This window comes from Pinus tabuliformis, chromosome 7 (assembly GCF_031772625.1).
Source record: "Pinus tabuliformis cultivar Carrire ecotype Pingquan chromosome 7, CPIR1, whole genome shotgun sequence".
NCBI lineage: Eukaryota > Viridiplantae > Streptophyta > Pinopsida > Pinales > Pinaceae > Pinus > Pinus tabuliformis.
In genome coordinates this window covers 1349560486-1349583531 of record NC_142293.1, presented here as the reverse complement: position 1 = coordinate 1349583531, position 23046 = coordinate 1349560486, and the positions used below count along the sequence as shown (strand labels likewise).

Below are 23046 nucleotides of genomic sequence, written 5' to 3'. Positions count from 1 at the left end.
AAAGTCCATATTCGCTGGGCTAGGGCAAAATTTTGGTTTTCTTCCCTCTGCTATGTATCGGCTATGTTGTAATTTTTCCCATTTTCTTGTTTTCTTATAATACCCTATGTTTGCATGCTTCCTATAATTTCGAAGTTGTTGTTTCTGGAACATGTACCTGCTCCAAATATTTTTGTCTTACCAACATCTCATGCAACACAGCTTTACTCTAGTTTATGAAACATTTACCTATTTTAGATTCTTTTGTCAAACTAGTGTTTCATGCTAGTTTGTGTGACAGCACCCTTCCCCCCTCAAACTCACTTCTAAAGTATACTCTGAAAGGGGACAATCTGAACCACAATTGAAAGCACACTTCCAGATCACTCCCTCAAAGGAGCATTTTCTGGGAGCACACTCCCAAGCCATTTGAGACGCTCTATGCCACAATGAAGAACACCTTTCCCAAAGAAGCTTGCAACACGCTCCCTGGACCTTTAAAAGCATTCTGTGAATGCTCCCTCAAAAACTCATGATGAAATGAATTTTTTTTTGTGGGTGCTTGTGGGAACTGTTACCCACCCAAAGTGGGTAACCCATGGGAGAATTTTTTTCTCCTCATTTGACAGCCAAGCAGCCAACAGCCTTATGATGGCCCATAGATAGCTTTTCATCAGAGCTCTCCACTTATGCTCCCATCAGCTCCCTGTCCCATCTAACATACTTCTTGAAGGAAGGTGGGTCATTTGTCGGAAGGTACACTAACCATTCCCAAAGGTAATCATGTGCTTTCATTTAGTGTTTTAGGAATACTAATATCGATCACAAGCCAAGTTGGAAGATTGATAGCTCTTGATTGTACCCTAGTCCCACACCTCACCTAGGAGGTTATCCTTTGCCCCTAGTCCAATGTGACCTCCCCTAAGGTCCTCTCTTTAGGAGGGGCACTAATAGGAGGCACTTATTGAAGTAGTATCCCCAAAGTAATCCATACTTACCACATGCCATATTTCCCTTATTATCCACATCCATTCTTTGGGTTGACTATCATTCGTCATTGGGATTGGCACCCTTTATTCTCATCTCTGAGTCGGGGCCCAAAATTTTTCCCTAAGAGGTTGATGCAGCTAAACGAATGTTAAAAGCATATGAGGTGCAATTAAAAAAAAGAAAAATACAAAAGATGGTTGGAACATAGAAAGCACACGGGAAGAACCCTAGCACGAGCTCTACCCCCCTCATTAACCATCACCTAGTTACTCAACATTTCATGCCACATCACAAATGAACTCTTGAATGTCCCAACCTAGAGGAGCAAGAAATTGCTACATCTTCAAGGGGTATTGGAAAAGCATAAAGCAAGCTTGGTCCCCTAAACTATGTGAGAAAGAAAGATAAATCATTAAAGTAAAGGGCACACCAAAGGGGTGGAAAATCTAGGTCAAGGATAGGCATAACTCATGCCTCCACGATTCCTCCCTCTTCTCATTATAACACTTAGAGATGTTGGACCCCCTTCAGCTGATTCCATGGCTATGGCCATCTTTCTTGAAGGTTTTCCCACTCTATTAGCATCATTATCACATGCACATCTGGATTGATGGGTCTACCTATGACATGTAATTCCCTTTGGGGTCTCGAAGCACCTAATAGGGTTGAAGATATAATCATCCTAACACAAGTGTGGTAACTTGCTTACAAATCCTAAGCTAGAAAGATATTGGAAGGCAAGGTTTGTGTGAACTATTCTTGTGCTCCTAACATTAAATATGGTTCACAATGATACTATAATGGTTTTTGTCCCTTATGATATTAATCTCACATGATCATAAGGGTGTGTTTTGTTGAGAAATCTAGGGCAGCTAGATTAGGGATGATTTCTCTTTACTTTGATAATTGCTTGTGATGTTCTTTACTTTAACTTGATGTACTTATGATTTGCTTCTTCTTATTTTGATTATTATAGTGTTCTTATCATCAAACAGCTACCAAACATGAAGATCAATAAAACAAATGGACACAAGATGTAGGTTTCTAGTCAGGGCCAAAACCTCTTTTAGAGAGGAAAACCCACAAGAAATTATTCTCTTCTTATAGAATCTTCAAATGACGAATTCCAAGACCCTTAGACCCAAGATAGAGACCCCTCCAAGACCAAGTCAACCTTCCTTCTTGATGAGCTTACCTTCTCAAAGTCAAAATAAGTCAAACCTTCTTCAACAGCGTCCAACAACCAATTTCAGACCTCCAGCAATAGCTGCAACTTCAACCTTCCAATAATTGTTGCAACTTCGACACTCCAATAATTGTTGCAACTTTGCACGTGTGGGATAAAGAGGCTATTTTAGGCTTCCTTTCTTGCTTCACTTGAGCTGCTTCTTCCTTCTAGGATAATATACCACCAAATAAGCTTTCTCACTTGAAATTTCAGTCCTTCTTGAGAGATCAGAATTTTCGCCCTTGTAGCCGCGGAAACCCTAGCTGTAATTCGCACGTGTGAGGTAATAAAGATAGAAATTTGGCTAGTAGACATTGTTCTTCCTTCTTCTTAGATCCTTCCTCTTCTTTGTCAGTCTTCTTGTCTTTCTTGAGTGCTTCAATGGGCTTGATTGAGTGATACAAATGAGGTTGAATGCTTTGTATATATACCTTTCCTAGGAGCTCAAATAGCCCTAGACAGGGTCGGCTTGTCTTCTGCAGGCCAACTTCGTCTTGGAGAGATATTTTGACACATATAACTCAAAAATAATTTCTTCAACTTGTTACAAGATACCCAATGGAGTCTTTCACATATGACAATGACTCTTTTGACTTCTTGACTTTATAACAAAACACAGAAGCATACAATGGGTGATTTGACCTACTAACCACACTTTGTCAACAGTCCAAGAAGCAAGAGTAAAAGCAGCGAACAAATTTTTTGAAGATCAAAGCCATCATTCAGCTTCCCATTTTATCATTGTAAACCCAATTGCTGCAAAATTATTGTAAATGATTCCAGTATGACTATGAAGCAATGTAACAACACCTAGGTAAGCCTATGATTTTTGTCAAAAGATTTCATCCTAGGGAGTTTTTTAACCTCCTCGAATTATGTGTGTTTGTAAACACACATAATTGGCAGAGTTTTTCTCCCAGATAATACCCCAAAGCTAGAGTGGAATCTGTTGACAAGGTTGTTGGACAGTTAGCATTGTCTAGATGGCCAGTGGCCTAGTGAAGATATCTGCAAGTGTGTTGGCATTGATGTCAACAGTCATGCTGGGGAGATGTGTTGGGCAGTTGGCATTACCTAACTGTTGGCAGGAGTGTTGGCATTGATGTCAACCAGACTAGGTTTGATGTTTGTCGTAGCAAATGTTGGCAGTGATGGCCTAGAAGGAATCCCATGGTTGTTCATGGCTCAGAAGGATTCCTATTTTAGCTGCAAGCTTTAGGTAGAGAATCATCGTAACAGCATGCTTAGTGGATAAGCCATAAAATGATGATTACAATAATGGACCAGATGGAAGTCCATGGTAGTTGCAGGCTTCATGTAGAGGATCATCATGGTGGGTGTGATTTTAGTTGTCCAAAGAGTCAATGAGCAGATAAATTTGGAGTCATCTTTCAAGCAACAGAAGGAATCAAAGCCTACATAGGACTCTCTCCATTGGAAAGTGCTCTGGAAGAGCTTTCCAACGATATGCGGAAGTCCAAAAATGAACTGCTAGATCAAAAGATATGGTATGCTGAAGTTCAAGGACTTGAAGCCTTAGGAAGGAAAGAATATCAGCATATCGGAGATCAGAATGTCGGAGATCAGCATATCGGAATATCAGAGGTCAGCGCATCGACACATCAGAAAACAAGATGTCGGAGGTCGACATACCGACGCATCAAAATATCGGAGGTCGGTGCATTAGCATATCAGAGAACAAGATGTTGGAGGTCAACGTATCGGCGCATCGGAGTATCGGAGGTCGGCATATTGGCGCTTAGGCATATCGAAAGTTCAGGACATTGCGATATCGGAATATTGGAGGTTCAGTAGATCGGAGCAGGCTGTATTGGAGGTTGGAAGATATCAAAACCCCATAAATTAGCATATTGGCGCATCGGCATAACGGGATATCGAAATATCGGAGGTTCGAGATATCAGAGTATTAGAACTTCTTAGATGAGGTACTTTAAGAAGCTCTAATGTTCAGTAGTGCAGATATCCGTTAAAAGCGTCGAGGAATGCCAAAGAAGATTAACAAAGGATTTCAGTGCAAAACCAAAGGTTGACGGGCCCTCTTCTCTCTCCTCTAGCAGGACACATGGCAGCATATGATTGGCTCTGATAAGCTATAGTGGCATCTGACGTCAGCATGACATGGCAGTACGGCAGGACACATGGCAGGCATATTTAACCTTATTGGGTAGTCTAATGGGCCAAAACCAGGTGACACGTGTCACCTCTAAGGAGTCGCCACATGGAGTGATGACGTCATATCGGAGGTTGAAGATGTCGAAACTCTAGAACTCTAGAACAGTTGGAGTTTGGAAAAGTTCCGATAAAGGGGACTTCTGATATTGCGTTGGCACATGGTCATGAGAGTTCAAAGAAGCAAAGGCGCAGAGCAGTTAACAAAGGAAGAATGGCCCTCGGCAGGAACAAAATGCCCTAGCACCTTCAAGCTAAGCGACAAATCACAGCTCTCGGTCCTATGATGAGAAATGTTGTGAGGGCTAAATAGAAGAAGCCAAGATGAAATCGGAACTTCGCAAAAGTTATGATACAAAGGGGGCTCCGATATGGCATTAAGCCGATGGTCACTGGCTCAATCATATGAGACAGTAAATGCTCTGAGAGCTAAAGATATCGGAATTGAGGAGTATCAAAACATTGCACCATTGTGAGGCAACGATGTGGAATTTCTCTAATAAGACAGTACAAAGAGTTAAAGGCGTATGGGTCGGCAACTGCAAGATTGAATGCAGGAGCAAAGGAGTTGGTCTCAGGATTAATGGCAACTGTCAAAGATCATTGGGTCAAGGCAGCAAGGACCACAATCTTCAGGAAAGAGTGTTGGGTCTGCCTTGAGGTGAGACAAGCCATCTCTGTGCTCCAATGCAAATCTCAGTGAGTTAGGTAGATGAATGGGCTGCCTACCAAAGAACAAATGAAAATCAGCAGAGTTGGTTCATGGAGTCATATGGATTTGCAGAAAGCACTGAGGCAAGGTAACAAGGACAACAATCCACAGAGAAGCCATCTCGAAGTACAGCCAAGTTGTATGAAACCATGAATAAGCATGGAGAGCCTCAATGATAGGAGAGTTGTTCACAGAGAGGATTGTGCCTGGTTGGAGTGTGCAGGTGGACTGAGAATTCATTCTCAGTATGGAGAAATTGTCAAGTGCCCATTCTCATGGTTAATGCAATGGTAGAGACCAAGTCAAACGCAATAGCAGAATGGAAGAGCCATGCCAAGGTACACTCGCGTAGTGTGAATACAGGACAAGAGTGGCAGCATCGATTAGTGGGCAGCAGAGGAACAAAACCCAGGAGCTCAGATGAGAAAGGTGGGGGAAACAACATTGTTGCTAGAGAGCTAAGTGGAAAAGCTTTGTGTGTGTATGTTGTTGTGTAACATTGACATAGCCATATCTACAAAGAAAGGCAGAGAGTGCCTATGCAGAGGTAAGTGACCCCGAGAGAAGCTATGTTGTTGTGAGTAAGGTCAAAGGTGCTTCTGCAAAGAAAGAAGGTCGAGAGTTGACTGTATGCAGTTGAAGAGAAGAGAGCAGAGAGGACTACGTGGCCTAGTTGAGCTGGTGAGTGTTGTGAGTGAAACAACGGGTTGTTGTAGATCATGCAGAGGGCCAAGAACATTAGAGTGTTGCGAGGAGCTGTGATGAGTGACTGTTGTTGAGCAGATCAGTGTGCTGCTACAGAGTGAGCAGAGCAAGCAGAGGTGAAGAGAGTGTTGCGTGGGCTGAAGGCTGTGAAGAGAGCAGAGTTGACATCAGGCAGAGTGGTTGCCAAATTACAGAGAACATTCAATTCTTATTTGAGTGTGGGTTGGAGCCTACATACAGGAAGTTGGTGTTTTCATCTCTAGTGGGTGCTTGAGAAGGCTTGGGGGTTGGTGCCTCCTGCAAGCTGGTGCTTGCATAAATCCAAGGATCTACAAATTGGTGCTTGCAAAAAATCTGTGAAGTTGGTGCTTCTAGTAAGCTAGACAGGGATCTACAAAAAGAGGGAGTTGGTGCTTCCTGCTAGTGGGCGCTAGCAAACAATCAAAGGGAATTGGTGTTTCCTGGGAGTGGTGGCTCACAAAAACAGATTGATGTATAAGAGTAGGTGCTCTTATTTTACATCAATAACAACAACAATCTTTGGCGGTTTCTTCCCGAAAGGGTTTCCACATAAAACCTCGTGTCTCATGTGTATGATGCTCATGGTGTGTGCTTGTATGTTGATTCCATATCGCTGCCATATTATGTGTTGCTACTAAGTAGATGGATGGTTGCCAAGTTTGAATAAGAAAAGTAAATTGGCATAAAAAAATGAAAATTAGCCTTAATATTGATTCACCCCCTCTCAGTATTAACATTGCTTCCAACAAAGGTCTTAGGTGAATCCTAGTGTTTATCGAGTCTATGTATTTTACATACTATATCATATTTGTGTCGCAAAGGGTCTATGTCCCATCTAATGTGTATTTCCCCTTCTAAAGGTTGACATTGTAATAATTTGATGTAAAAAATATTTTAGTGCATGGTTACTCATAGATAGACACCATGGTTAAAATATTTGAGGGTGGAAGAAATAATCAATCCCCTCTAGAGTCAATTGATTAATTTCCCTGGCAAAATTAGATAAAAATCTTAAGCCAAAAAATTAATTAATTTTGAGTCAAAAAAAAATTGAGAGATTAAATTCTCTCCAGGTGGAAAATAATAAAAAATTCATGGGTCAAAAAGGAATTAATTTTTGGACGTCCTCCACCAAGGAAAAAATGGATTTTTTAAGAAAATTTGACCCCTTGGACCTTGGCAGTTAAATCAAAGTGAATTTTTTGAGGATATTAGTCCAAAATATTATTTTTTGAATTAATGAAAAAGGGGTTTTAAGAGAAATTCGAATTTTTCCTCAAAAATAAAAAATCAACAGTGGAGATCAAGTTATTTTCAAAGGAAGATCAACGAATAAAATTATTTTGACGAGGATCAAGCCAACTAGTTGTTATTTCCACTTGGAGGGGTTTTTTCTCTCATTTTCTATATAAGGAAGCTATCAAGCTCCTCATCTCATCTTTGGATGATGTAATTTGTAACACATGTACCGAGCCTTACTCAACTGGAATTGTATTTCTCATAATATAAAGACTTTGGGGTTTCAATTCATGATGTTCTATCTGCTAATATGTGGTATGTGCTAGTGAATTGTTTTATGCTCTATATTATATATGCTTCAAATTGTTATTTCATTTTTTGTAAGACGGAACATCTATTGGTACAAGTATATTGCCTTAGGTGTTGGGTTTAGATCTACACCCGTAGATCTAGATCTCTTATGATCTAACAATTCATCTTTTAAGTTTGAATAGAGATCTACAAGTATGCTAGGCCTTGGTCTCCAAGTTCACAGACTGTGGAGAAGAATCAACCGTGTTTGGATTCTGAACTTTCATTTTGCAAGGTACTTTGCAGAAGGGTTTTGGCTGGTGATCCATTTACATACATCATTCATAAAAAAATATCTCAAAAATTTTCTCTCTCTCTTGTGCTATAACGAAATTTACATGTTAATAAGGGCAAAATTTATTTTGTAAATATTTCTAAATAATTTTCTCTAACCCTTGTATTTTAATTCTAACACATTTTAATTTTTGTACAGCATTTGGGGTTTGGGGTTTTAAATTCTTATATATATTGGGTATTTGGGCTCTCCATTTTTTGCATTTTTGCAGGTGATAGCTTAAGGGTTTGAAGCAACAATAGATTTATGGGCTATTCATTGAAGACCAGAAAGTTGATCTAGGCCCTAGAGGGTGAGATCTAGTCATCCAACTCCCAGTAACTCAACATCCAGCTAAAGAAGGAAGTCATGCAGCACTTAGAGGGCAAGTTTTATCATTTTTTGTGAGTCATTCAGGGGTTCAAGTAAATTTTTAGCCTCTTGGAAGCTAGTCGCAACCCGTGTGGGTCCCTCCTACTCTAGCAGCAGCCTCTAAGGCTTAGTTGCAGACCCTCTGTTGCCTCTTTTCCCTAGTGGCAGCCCTTTGGGCCTTGGCCACAAGCCTTAGGGCCTTTTTCCCCATCAAGTCCCGGCCCTAATTGGACTTGCAGCATGTCATAAAGGCCTCATTTCCCTTTGTCACAGCCTCTTGGAGGCTTGCCTTAGACAGCCACAGGCCTTAGAGGCCTTGCAGCCCTAGGTCATAGCCCTAGAAGGCCATCTTGCCCTAGACGCAAGCCTATTGGGCATTTTTCCTCCATCATTGGGCATTTTTGGCATATTTGTGGGGTTTTGATATCTAATTTGACACTAATTTTTTGTGATTGTAGGCCTAGGGTAAGTTTGGCAATTGTTTATAGTTTATTTCTATCATCTTGAGCCATAAATCTTGGTTTTCCTTGCTAACTATTTGTTTTGCAGACATATTAGCCTCTTTGGCAAGGGTTTCAAGACCTAGAAGTGCTCAACAATCCATCAACCAGCCATAAGAGCCCTAGCTTCAGTCACTAGAAGATTGATCCACTTAATTCCAATCTAACAAATTGTGTTGCATGTATTTGAAGGAGTTATAGTGCATTGGAAGGTCAACTATCCATCAAACTAGGCCTCTAGGCCTAAGGGTTTGCTCTCTTTCCTCATACTCTCCTTACTGTTCTTTGCAATCAAATCTGAAGCATTCATTTTAACAGTGGGAAAATCTGATCTAAACACCTTAAAAAGCTCTAAAACACATTGGCATAAGTCTATAATCATTTCACACTTAATCTCAAGTAATAAGAAAGACTTGTGTCATTGCTCCTAGAATGTTCAAGTGATTTTGGAGGTCTGACATATAATTTTCTGAGTCTGGTAAAATCTGATCTAAACACCTTAAAAAGCTCTAAAACACATTGGCATAAGTCTATAATCATTTCATACTTGATCACAAGTAATAAGAAAGACTTGTGTCATTGCTCCTAGAATGTTAAAGTGATTTTGGAGGTCTGACATATAATTTTCTGAGTCTGATATACATGCTACAGCAGTAAGGAAATACCTTAAGAAGCATTAAAAAGTCATAAGAATTCATTCTCATAGCTTAAGGTGTTCCTATATTTCATTTTGTCCTCATATGCAAGTGAGAAGTGGATTGCTCTTGTAATTCTTGGTGTCTTGTGTTGGGCTAATCAATAAGCATAAAATATCATTGATCATCTTGCTTTTGTTGCATTGCATAGTACACTTCACTTCTATAAGTCACTGTTGGTAATCTCATCTCAAGAAGATTAACTTGACATTGGCATTCTATTGATATCACTTTGTTGCATCTTACTCTTGCAAGTAACCTATTGCTTCTAATTGATAAGTGACATAAGGAATTGATTGCTAATTGAATAAAAGCATTATTTTGTTTAACTTCATTGTGATCTAAAGATAATCTTGTGATATCATCTCCTTTGGGTAATATTGTGATCAAAATTGTGATATTGGCAATTGCTAATTGTGTTTTGAAATTATCTTGCTCCATTGGTGTTGTTAATCCTTGGTTTCCAATTTACATATCAAATTGCTAAAGGATTCATTCGAGCACTTGTTACATTGAGATTGCTAATCATTGCATAGATCTTGAAGTGATTTATATTTGGGCACTTTGTTGATCTTGTTCCATTAGCACATTGTCTTAGTTGAGATTGTTTCTATAATTGCTCTCTTCAAGTACTTATTTGTGCTCTTGAATTGAACGTCATAAACATCTAATTTAACATGAAGTACTTAAGAGGATCATCTAATAATCTCATTTAAGACATTCACTCATAGCTTGCACTTCATCCTAGGATTAGTTGTGCATTAATTAATTTACCTCCAAGCATAAGGTTGGTTGAAAGAAGATAGGACCACCTTTCTCACCCAACTTGCGAAGTTTAGACCCTCACTTGTGGTTAACACGATGACCTTGCAGTCATCAAGGCCATAGTCCCTGCAGCGTCGGAGGCATTTGGGTGGTTAGAACTCCAGGGGAGGTATCGTTAATAAAGCCATAACTTTCTTCCCCTGGGTTTATCTCCACAACCTACATTTGAGACTAACTTCAAAATAGTTGAGAGAAAATTTTCACTTAGAATAGGCATTTAAATCTAAAATTAACCATGAATTTGCATTTCACTTAGTTCTAGGTGTCGCATCTCATATACGATAGATTTCATCCTTACAGCAATTGTTCATCCAGTAACTTGGAAATTAATCTCTATTGTGCAAGTAATTTGACTCCTAAGGCATTGGTCTTTGATTGATAATTTCAATAAATCTAATGAAGTTGTGCTAATATAATTAAACTTATTAATCATCTTCAACCAAGTTGTTAGGCCATTTAGTTGTGTCTCTCAAATTCAGTGTTTGATCCATAGTGACTACCCCCCTCAGCCTGATGTAGGGAGACAACTTAAATGGAGAGGGTTGGGATCAGAGTGACAACCCCTGCCCTAAGCATTGTCGCACTCACGTGTACAATTTGAGTGACAACATGACCTAAAACAATTAACCTTAAGCATGAAACTCATGCCATAAAATAACAATAATAATTTTTCTTTTTCTTTTTACATCAAATACATAAAATTAACAGTACATAAAATATTATGAAGATCGAGCCTAGTTACATATTTCAACACTCCCTCTTAACTAGGGAGGTATTCATAATATATTGATGGTACATGGGCATTCTCATATTGAAGAATTCTCATAAGAAGAGTTGGATTGGAAGTCATATCATAAGCTATCTTTCAACTTATATTAGTGCATCTCATCATATCAACCAACATTGTCATATAGCAAGGTCTTGACTAACAACTCTATCTCTCCATTATATTAGAGCACAATGCTGGGGAGACAATGATTTATAGACACCTTCATCATTGTCTCTCAAGGCACATACCCCATCCGCATGTTCACAAAGTATGTCCTTTTAGAACCATTCCCCTCTTGGAATTACACATCCTCAAGGAATCTCCTCTTCAACTACTCTTGCCTATTGGATGCCCTACCTCATTCTCAAAAAGTATTGGTTTTCGAGACTACTTCAAGAAGTATCGGTCGCGGATGCTTACCCAATCCCACATTCTTTCTTCATGATGTGAAAACAAGAATGATGTGTTTATCTCTTCCTCTCAACTAAAGAGGACCTACTCATTCCTTTACATGAAAGGAATATACCCAAGCTCCCTCTTAACTAGGGACTTATTTCCAACAATAGCTATATATTTCTTCATGGAGATCATGGTACTATCAGCTGCTTGTAGGGCTCCTCTTTCTGCATCATCATGTCATGAATAAACTTCAACTTCTACATTAGGGAGCCATCTTCTTCCATAACTTCTACGTAGGGCTTTGACCATCTTTCTTATCACTTTCCTTCAACGAAACATAGTGTTGAACCAATTATTGCTAGTCATATCAGTTTTCTTTTATCGGAAAGTGACCTTCTTTGTCATCATCTGGCTATCCTTCATACTGCTACCTCTTTCAAGTCATGTTCCTTTTAGAATCATCTATCCAAATTTATGTGTACTAGTTGTAGGTGAATTTCTACAACCTTCTGTCGGTAGCCCTATTTCAATCCAACCAGATGTTTTTCTTTCAAAAATCAAAAGTGAACATCAAACAAGAATTACCTCTTTATGATGGCCCTTCGTCATAACATCTACTTCTACAACATCAACATCCTTGCAAATTGTATGAATCCATCTCCAAGGCATTCACTATCAATGTTTTCCCTCTTCATCATACTTATCAAGGTCTTCATAACTTCTTTCATGAAGATGTCATAGCCAATCCTTCTTAACATTAGTTGTTGATTATCTATATCATCTATGTAGTTGTATTCTTGTTGATTTTGGGTAGCATCGGATGTGCTCTAGCTTCAAAATTTTGTGGAGGGGCTAGAACACAAGAGATCTCCAAGACCCAGCAATCGTTTGCAGAAATTACACACGGATGAGGAGTTATTAAAATAAGTAATATTTTTAATGGATTCCTAAGTCTAAACTTAGGAAAATAAAAATATTAATGGATATTAATAAGAATATGGGTGAGAAACTTCTAAGTGATGAAGATCAAGTCTAATTTAACCTTAGCCGTTGATTAGAGATTAGATCACGGCCATTGATTCATCAACACGAAAAGTATAAGAGGAGGCTTGAGGGTCAGTTGGAGATACACTTGAGAGATCAATCAGTTCGATTTTTCTGGAGCGAGGTTTGCTGAGAAAATCGAACAAGTGATCTGTTGCAGCAGAGGGGCAGGGATAGTTGAGGTTGGAGGATCTTCTCCAAGACCTCGAATACACAGCAGAGAGAGGCAGAGAGACACCAGAGGAGGCAGCACAGACCCAGGGAGACTGACGCTGGGCCAGGAAGGACCCACGCATTTCCAGCGCTGGGGTAGAGCCACCCTCTAGCGGAAATCCGAATTCAACCAAGGAGTAGCAGGATCAATCGAGAAGGCTAACGTCAGAACTCCATGAGGCAGAGGAGGCAATGCAGTGCTAACACAGTGTCCCAGTGTGCTCCACGCAGGCCCACGCAACTATTGCGAAGGGGCAGCGCAATTGAAGCCAGGGACAACCAGTCCAGTTGCTGAAACAGAGAGATTTTGTCGAGTGAAGTGAGGTAATCTCACTTTTTACCAGTATATTTTTATCTCTGTAACATGATTGCTGAGAGGGAATCCAGAGTTGTATTCAGAACTACTGCTTAATAATAGAAAACCCTCAGAGCTGTTGCACTAGTTTTCCCACATTGGGTTTTTCCGGGGACGTTTGTCCAAAAATAACGGTGTCCCTTGTGTATTTGTCTCGTTCTATTTTCAACTCATGATCTGTATGTATCAATGTTTTACAACTCGGACTCGGCCGAGGATCGACTCGGACTCGGACTCGGACTCGGTAATGACTCGGCCGGCTCGATTTCAATGACTCGGTCGTTGTAAAAAATACATTAAATATTTATTTTTTTTATAAAAAAACATAATTTTAAATATTTTAAACATAATTTTAAAGATTTTCATTCAAGTTTCCAAACACACAACATTATAATATACATGGAAGACAACATATGATCAAAGTAGGCTCATGAACCAATCCATTATATCAAAATGGTACGGTGTACCCAATGGCAATAGTAAATACATAGTCAACTGTAGTCTGTCATACATGATCAAAGACTCAAGAGTCAAAACAAAATACAAATAACCAAGGAGGCTAGTAGCTACTGCCAGAGGAGCCAAGATCATCTCGACCAATCTCTGGATCATCATCATCAGAGTCAGACAAGGGGCCCCATGGCTCCTCCTCATCATCATCGTCTCCAACTGCAACTGTAGAAGTGGTGCCAGTACCACTAGGCTGTGCAGCAGATGCAAGCTGAGATAGAGTACAAATGCGGCTGCGCTTCTGTCGTGGCTGAGCAGAGGAAGGCGAAGCACCTACAACTGGAGTCCTAGTCCTACTAGCTGGCTGTGAGACTGAGGCTGGTGGATTGGGATCTGCATTCAACTGAACACGCTGCAGTGGATCTCCAACATCAATTTCATCAAGATCCTCATCAGGATCAAACTCTGGTAGACGACTCTCCACTACCCAATCTGATGTTGGATCAATGTCTTCCAACAGAATGGGATCTGAATCAGGTCTTTTGTTCAGTAATTGGTTCCGTCTGAGCCGAAGGTTGTATTGGACAAAAACTAGATCATTCAACCGTTTTTGCTCCAAACGGTTTCTCTTCTTTGTGTGAATCCTCTCAAAGACAGACCAATTGCGCTCACACCCAGATGCACTGCAAGTTTGACTCAAAATACAAATTGCAAACCTTTGCAATTCAGGGCACTGGCCACCAAAGGCCTCCCACCATTGTTCTGCAAAAAACATAGGAGTGTAATGAATTATGAGTTAGATGAAGGCTGAAGCTCAACAAAATTACAAATTATATCTAACTTTCAAATTATAAATGATTTAACAAACTTTAATAAAAAAAGTAAAACCATTAAGAAATTGAAAATTGAAATTTTTGTTTACCTGGCTCATCTGCTTCTCTTGCAATCTTTGCTAGGTTCTTCCCAAAGGTACCTGTTGCATTGCTGAAGGATGTGACCTGCTGATGTATCAGCAGCTGATCAGACTCCGATGGGACCATGCGCTCAATGCAATCAACCAGTCCATCTCTGACCTCCCCCTCAAAGCTCCTGACTCCTTAGCTTTATAATGATACCGTGGGTTCAAAAAATACCCAGCTGCATGTATAGGGCGATGGAGTTGATTGTTCCATCTTTCATCAATGATTGCCCAAATGGGCCCATACTTTGCCACTCTATCCTTGTATGCTGTCTTTATTTGCTCCTTTGCTTGATCCATAGCCTCATAAATGAAGCCCATAGCCAACCTTTCCCATCCACCAACCGCAACACCTTAACTAGTGGCTCAGCAACCTTCACAATCTCTGCTGCCTTTCTCCAAAAAGTTTCATCATGGACTTTCCTTTTCAATTCTCTGCCTTCTGGTTTGTTAGACCAACTGCTTTGATTCCAATCATCACTGGAAAACATCTTTTGCAAGTTTCTATGTTGGGAAAGCATAGATTGCAATGTCAAAAAATGTGTAGCAAATCTAGTGATGGCAGGCCTAATAATATCCTTGCCTCCAGTGTGTTTCCTCATGAGACTCAAAACCAGTGTATGATTGTAGATAAATTTTGTTATGCTTTTGGCATTATCTACAGTGTTTCTGACCCAATCTAGTTTTCCAATATCCTCAAGCATGAGGTCTATGCAATGTGCAGCGCATGGGGTCCAAAAGATGGTCTTGTGTTTTTCCTCTAACAGTCTACCAGCAAGAACATAGTTAGAGGCATTGTCTGTGATGATTTGAACAACATTAGCCACCCCCACATCCTGAATAACCTCATCCAATAGCTGAAACAACAAGTGGCCATCTTTTACCTTATCAGATGCATCAACTGATTTTAAAAACATGGTTCCCTGTGGGCAGAAGGCAAGAAAGTTTATGATGGTACGGTTTCTTTGATCAGTCCATCCATCTGACATGATGGTACACCCTGTTCTTGCCCATGATTCCTTGAAATCTTGCAAATACTCATTAATTGATTGAATTTCTTTCTGCAAACGAAACCCCCTTAGCTCTTGCATAGTAGGGCCTTTGAAGCCTTTTCCAGCAGCATGTATGGCCTCAAACATAGGCTCATAATATGGTGAACGAGCAGCATTAAAGGGGATATCAGCATCATACCACCATCTAGCTATGTAGTCACAAGCAGTCTCCCTCAATTCTTTCTTCCAATGGTCATCTAAAGTGGGCTGAGCAAGACCTTTACTAACTTCAGGACCATGTGCATCTGATGGAGAGGAGCCTGAGTGAGTGAAAAAACTTTTGATAGTCCCATCACCCTTCATTCTACCCTTTCCCTTATCTTGAACAGAAGCAAAAGAGGGAGGAACATAACGGAAAGGGTTTGATGCATCAGTTTGAGGGATAGAGGAAGAACCCTCAAACTCATAGTGGGGGTTGGCAGCCATCATTCTTTGTATCTCCCTCTTCCTCCCAATTTCAGCCTGTATCTCTTTTTGCCTAGTCTTTTCTGCATTAAATTTTTCAAAGCTTTCCAACAAATTCTTTCTAATCTCCCCAATTTCCTCAGATTTACATGCAGTAATATTGCCTTTAATCCCTGCCAAGTGTTGTTTCAGCCTATTAATCCCCCCAGGACCTGACTTAATTTTCCTATGGCAAAACTTGCAACACATCTCACTATCAACCATTTCAACATATGCCCAAGCAGGATCTTTTGCTCTAGGTGCCATTTTTTGAATAGGAAAACAATCTGAAAATGAAAAAAAAAAAAAAAATTGATTCAATGTTCATTTATTTGACTAAAAACACTCTCTAAGCTATCTTGATATGCACCTAAAATTTACTAAGTAAAAACAGATTTATAGAGGTGGAAAAAAATACCTCCAGGCACAAACTGCCTCCTCAAGCTTGCTCCAAAAATCAGCTCCTCAATGCTGCTCCAAATGGCTGCCCAAGAAGCTCCTCACTCCAGCTACAATGCTCCTCCAAGACTCCTCACTGCTGCTCCAAAACAAGCTCAAGAACTGCTCACTAACTCTCAAAGAAGACTCTCACTCAAATGCATAAGACTGCTGTGAGTGAAATGAGAGCATTTGGCTGTCTTAAATAGAGTTTGGGAGGGGGAAATGGACCCCAAAAGCATTAAACAAATCACAATAACCCTTTCAGCTCCACAAACCCTAACTAACTTTATCAAAAATCAGCAAAAAATTCATTTTTTTTTGGTAAATACGCTGCCCCAGCCGGACTTTATTGAAACGGCCGAGTCATGACGGGACCCGGCCGGGTTGACCGGGTCAGCTATGACTCGGCCGAGTCATTGGCTGACTCGGCCGAGTCATAGCTGACCCGGTCAACCGAGACGGGTCATGGGCCGGGTCAAGCTGTGGGCTAATGAAACGGTCCGAAACGGCCGTTTCCGTTTCAACCCGCCCGTTTTGTAAAACAATGGTATGTATGTGTAGTCTACAATAGTGTTTTCATCGTTGTTTAATAATTAAATAACTTGTTGAATGTAAAAATAAGTAGGAGATGAGAAACCAGTGATTGCAGTAGGATTTCTGATGTGTAGATTCAGAAATTTTCACATGGTATCAGAGCATTGTAGATCATAGGAGACTGAAGACACCAACCGAGAGATCTAGAGAATCTGCTGCAGAGAGGCAGTTGTCCCGAGTGATAACATTGTTCCAGAGCCAGAGACGCAGAGGGAGAGTGACGCAATGCAGAAGAGTTGATGCAGAGGCTCACGCAATGCCTGCGTCGGCATTCTGAGCCAAGTGAGGGTAACGCAGTAACTGGGGGGATCCCACGCAGTAACTACGTCATCTGTCTAGGCTAGCGCAGAAGCAAAGAGGGGCAGATCAAGCTCACGCAGAGCCACGTCATCTTTCTAGACCAGGAAGGAGTGACACAGTGACCAGGAGGAATTGATCTAGCTCACGAAGTGATTGCGCAGAGCTAGAGGAGCTCAAATTCTTCAGTTGTCGGGGTTGGGGGAGCAGAGCAGATTCGATCTGAGGAGCTGGTGGGATGTTGTTGCTATTGGTGCAGAACAGTGTCTGTGGAGACAGAGCCGAGGTAGAGGGAATCATTGCCTTGACAGATTTCTAGCCAAAGAAATCTAGATCCAGATTGCAGCAGCAAAAGAGGATTTTAGAACAGTGATTCGACGTTTGGCCGGAGGATTTCTGTGAAGGAAATCAAGACTCAAAGGGAATCTAGAGGTGCTTGTTCCTTAGAGGGTTTCTTACGCCAAAGAAATCCAGATCCAAGTCTTGTTGGATTAGCAACATGAGAGGGAGAAGAGAAATTGTCCTATATTTGTTGGCAGAGATGGCAATGAATGGACAAAGGGATCAAGACAGATTGGATGGAACTTCCAATTTTGTCATCTAGAAGGCCACGATCCTAGCAGTCCTGAACAAAATCGCATCAAGGACAATGCCTTGAAGGTAGTTGTCGTTCTGATCGATGTTGATCCATTAAAGAAGTACGAGGAGGCCCAAGCGAAGGCCAAGTACATGATCCTAGATGGGGTCAAAGATCATGTAGTACCACACATTGCTGAGAAAGAAACAGCAAGGGAGATGTGGGAGACGCTAACCACCTTGTACCAGGGCACTTCCATCCAGCAGAAGGTACTATTAGAAAATCAGATGAGATAGTACTAGATGCAGAAGGGATAAGAGATCGATCCCTTCCTCCTCAGCTTGCAAGGGATTAGAGACCAGTTGACCTCGGTGGGGTTTACACCATATCCTGAGTTCATGGTCAGGACTGCCCTAAATGCAGTCACCGAGGAATGGGAGACATTTGTCCAAAGTATCTTAGGCAAAGTGACTCTCCTCAGTGGGGGGAGATGTAGGCAGCTCTTCGACAAGAAGAGATCAGGAGGTTGACCAAGGCAGGGGGTAGCGGCAAAGGAGCCTGGATCGAGAAGGATGAAGAGGAGGATGCAGCCCTCGCATCATTGGGATAGCAAGGGCAGTAGAAGCGGAAGAAGAAGGATATTTCCAAGGTCAGATGCTTCAAGTGTGGGGAACTTGGACATTATGCCACTCAGTGCCCCCAAAAGAAGGGCAAGGAGGAAGCTTCTGAATCAAAGGTTGCTCCAGCGAAAGCTGATAGGGAAGGCAAGGATGACGATTGTGCCAGGAGTGTTCATGCGCCTCTAGGGAAGAGGTGGGGCGACATGGACTTGTAGTTGAGAGGACTACATGAACAACAGGCAGGATCCAAGAGGTGCCCAAACTCTTGGATCACATACGGCAACGGGGGCCCTTAACGATAGTAGCAAAGGGACGGGAATCGGTTGGAGCGAGGTGTGATGGAGAGACAGTGGCAAAGCTAGAGTACCAAAGTTTGAGGCAGCGCAGTGGATGTTGTAGCAATGCGAGAGGCACAAAGCAGTTTGCAGCAGCACAGTAGCAGCAGAGGGTCAGCACATATTAGTAGCAGAGGTAGCTTCAGCATCACGAGGCATCCATACTAACTAGCATGTCAGTTTTTGGGTGAAGTTTCAATTACTTACTTCTCAACAACTGAGTTGTAGTGCAGTAGTTAGCAGTGGCAGTGGCAAATTCATGTGCAGCAGTGCACGAAGCAGTAGTGCAGTGGATGGAGGGCATCAGGACAACCATCAGCAGCACAGAGAACCAATGCAGTGGATCGGTGTAGTACTTCTATTGAGAAGTGTTACTAGAGCACATTCCTCGCTAAAAGGGAGTGTTGATTTTGGGTAACATCAAATGTGTTCTAGCTCCGAAATTTTGTGGAGGGGCTAGAACACATGAGGTCTCCAAGACCCAGAAATTGTTTGGAGAAATTCCACCCAGATAAGGAATTATTAAAATAATTAATATTTTTAATGGGTTCCTAAGTCTAAACATAGGAAAATAAAAATATTAATGGGTATTAATAAATGTTAAATTTTGGTATGTTCTATGCTTAAGAGCAATTTACTTCAAATTTCTTATTAGCCCAATATCAATTTCTGGATTAGCAATCACATCAGCATGATAGTAAAATGCGGATAGAACATAAACATAAACAGTAGAAGACAAGCCAAGACAAGAGGACACAGGATGTGGCACCAGCCAGGGACAAACCCTAATGTGGGGAAACCCTTGATCAATTCTTCTTATATTCTTCAATAGTTCAGCAAAAAGAGAGATACTACAAATATACAAATCTGAGATTTTATGACAGCTGTAGGAAGTACATCATTATGGGGGCCTTCAATCATTAAGAGTGTTGTAGCATATCATGATGCAACATTCCTCCAATTGCTAGCTGCTCCAGCAATTCTATTTAGGGCATAATATGCAGCCCTAAACTCCCTTGACTGTGATGAATCGCTGATCTGATAAGGGCACCTGAAGTTTTCTTAAACTTCCTTCATAATCTTGAAATGGTCCTAAGAGAGCAGCCCTAAGTAATCCTTGCTATTGTAACGACCTATCTATAAATATAGAGAACACAAGAATAATAGCAGGCATATGATGCATGCATGTGATAGCTATATATGCATGTGTCGCATACACTGCACTAGAATTTATATACTAAATTAACTATAAGTATTAAATATCATGACACTTCTTCAAATAGAAGTTCTATTCACCCATCAACACCCATATTGCTTAATGTATCATGATTAATGGATAGATACCAAATTAAAATATATAAAGTAAACATAACTATAAAAGGATAGATGTTAAAAATTAAGCTAAATCCTAAAAGATGGTTATATAATTATATATTTTAGATTATTAATAAAATTATAATAATAAATTAATTAAAAGTAAGGTACTTAGTATAACCTTATGATCTTTATATTAAAAAGAAGTACTTTACTAAACCATAAAAAGAAATATATTTTATTAAATCATAAAAGAAATATATTTTATTAACTCATTAAGAAATATAGTTTATTAAATCATAAAAGAAATATATATGATACGTGACCATAAAAGAAATATATATGATACGTGACATGGAAGGGTGTCACCAGGAGGCAAAGCGGTGGGCTGTTGGTGGAAGAGCGGCCACCGCCAAGAAACAAGATATAAACCACAGAGAAGAATTTTGGAAGGGGGCGGGGAGGAAGGAAAAGAACGGAGGAAGGGGAAACTGAAGAAGGGAGGACATCCATAAACTGGAGTTACCAACAGGAAGAGCGCGGATTGTTCTGAGGTTTCTGGGCACAGGGGAACAGTCTGCTTCAACTAAGAAGCTTACTGGACTGAGTAGCGAGGTTCTGCTCAGTTTGGCTGGGTGGATTCGGTCTTTTGGTAACCGAAGCAGGGTAGCTGGAGGCATCATCCACCGCAACTGCACAGGGTAGCTGGAGGCATCATCAATCACAGGTGCATAGGTAGGTACCCTCAGCAGTTCTGTTAGTTAATTTTGTAAAATTTCAGGAAATTAATTACAGGCTCATGATAAAAACCCCTTTACTGTATTTACATTGGCTTTACAGTCCTTTCATTTTGGTATCAGAGCCGGTTAAAACCCTTTGACCTTACAGGCCTTACACCCACCTGCGTTTTCTGCCCTCTTAGATTTGTCTTTTTAGATTTTCAGGCAGACCGAAATTTTGTTGGCATAGCTTCACAACTGTAGAAATAGTTTGCCCTTGTCTTCATTTTCTAAATAAAAGTACGAACTGTAGCTATGGATGCAAATGTTTATTTCAGCGTTAGCATCAAACTGCTTTAAAAGAGGGAACTGGAAACCCTTCTTGTACCATATTCATCACCGAAAATCTATGCTACCGACTCAAACAATCAATAACCCAGTTGCCATCGGGTCAAGAGTTCCTGCATGTCCAACCTTCTCTACTTTAATCAAGCGACACAATTTCCACAAACAGTAAATGAAGTCCAACCTTTAGGCTTGTCAATGAGAAGCATAGTTCCTGAGGGGCCATCCCATCTAGCAGGAAGCTCAAACATCGAGATGAGTAAATAGGGCATAGCATCTCCCGCCGTCGCTCCGTCCAAATTGGGTGTTTCGGCGCTCCTGAGGGACTTCACAAACTACTGTACCCCTTCTTCTTCTTCTTCTCAGATAAACCCTCCATGCCACTATCATTCGAATTTGAGTCAATTGGTGTTGTTGCTATAGGAATTTTTCCGATTGGGATGAGATCCTCTTTGGCAATAATGCATCCCCATCCTCCTCACTAATTTTGATGGATGGTGTTTGCGCCGCTTCATTTCTGTCTGAATCATTGTTTTATTCTGAGTGTACATTTTTCGTGATTTTATTGAGGATTTTGGGCTTAGGTTTGTGAGCATCCGGCTTCAAAGGCTCATCTGAATCGATGAATGCTTTCTCTAAGCCCTGGTTGCGATAGTACTTCTGTTCGAGCTTTCGAATCATGCGATAATGCCTATCCTTCTCCCATGGAAAACAGAATGCATCATAGAAATAAAGCTCCTCTTCTTTCGCATGAAAGCTCTTGAGCTCGCTGTCTGTGCCATACGTGCGTCGTCTCCTCTTCTCGTATAATTTAAATATTACCATATGTAATTATATGGTAATTCTATAAATTAAGTCTTATATATTTTAAGATTTTGGAGGTCCAGCGGTTTGACCCGTGACTTGCCCGGAACCAATTCTACGCCTTAACCGACACGCCACGACATTTCCGCGGTTTGAATTGAATACTTCCCACTCATCAGCGCTATGTCTTATATATATTTTAATTATTTTGGCATTGGTGCAGATTGAACACGGCACCTCCAGCTTACCAGCGCTACGACTTACAAACATACCACGCAGGTTTAAACTGCTGACGTGTTGAGGCATAGTGCCACGGGTCCATACGTCGGGTGGCACCGGAGAGCAGGTCACCGCTAGTCGAGACCGTGACCGGGCTTCTCCTAATAAGAACACGACTACACTTCTCGGGTATTAGCCAAAGGACTGAGTCAAGTATATGAGGTATCTAATCTATAATAACACACCAATTCGAATCCGATGGAATGTTTTAAAAAAATGATATTATCATTCAATTTAAGGAAATAATAAAGTTAAGGTAAAAAAAATGTAGGCCATTTAAGTAATTGAGTGAAATTTACCTTCAAAATAATATTTCCTTGGTTTGTAACTGATAGAGTAGTATATTATTTTTACCTTGACAATAATTGAGAAGTAATCTCCTTTTTAAAAAAAAATAATTAAAATAAAAAGTAAACAAAAATGATTTTGCCTTTTCAAGACACTTTTATTAAGTTCTTCATATATATTTATATATATGAGAGGTGATAAAAATATACTAATTTGATACAAAATATTAATTGAAGTTTTAAATAGTTTAAAAATCAAGTGAAGTATTTGCTGTGGGTTTTTGTATTGGGTGTGCTGAGCAAGGAAGTTTTGGTTGAGGCATTTTAAAACTATTTTCCCCTTATTAGTTTGACCAGCAGGAACAATTGCATGAATGTCATTTTGTTTTATTAGTAATTTGAGAGTCAAGTATATTTGAATACAATTCCTTTTTTTAATCAAAAAAGCATGGGATAAACAAGAGGGGCACCTTAATCTTAGACTTAATGAAAAGTTTTTGACATTCCCTTTTAAGAAGTTTGTTTCAAGGACATCAATTTCTCATTTGGGGTGCCACATGGTGTAATGCCCCACTTAAATCTTATCCCGATAGTATACATCTAAGTAACATATTCAACATTATAACTATGTGTGTCCTTCTTTAAAGGTAATGGTTAGTTTGAGTTGTG

The 23046-nt window shown here is 40.3% G+C and overlaps 1 protein-coding gene across 1 annotated transcript in view; it reads right to left on the bottom strand.

The window, feature by feature from the left end:
* LOC149252557 (altered inheritance rate of mitochondria protein 25-like) overlaps positions 1 to 21832 on the bottom strand; it is a 214816-nt gene extending 192984 nt beyond the window's left edge. Inside the window, exon 1 of the mRNA XM_089454184.1 lies at positions 21557 to 21832. Within this exon, the coding sequence (XP_089310310.1) occupies positions 21557 to 21832 (276 nt within the window). The remainder of the gene's footprint in view (positions 1 to 21556) is intronic.
* Between the last annotated feature and the right edge of the window lie 1214 nt (positions 21833 to 23046).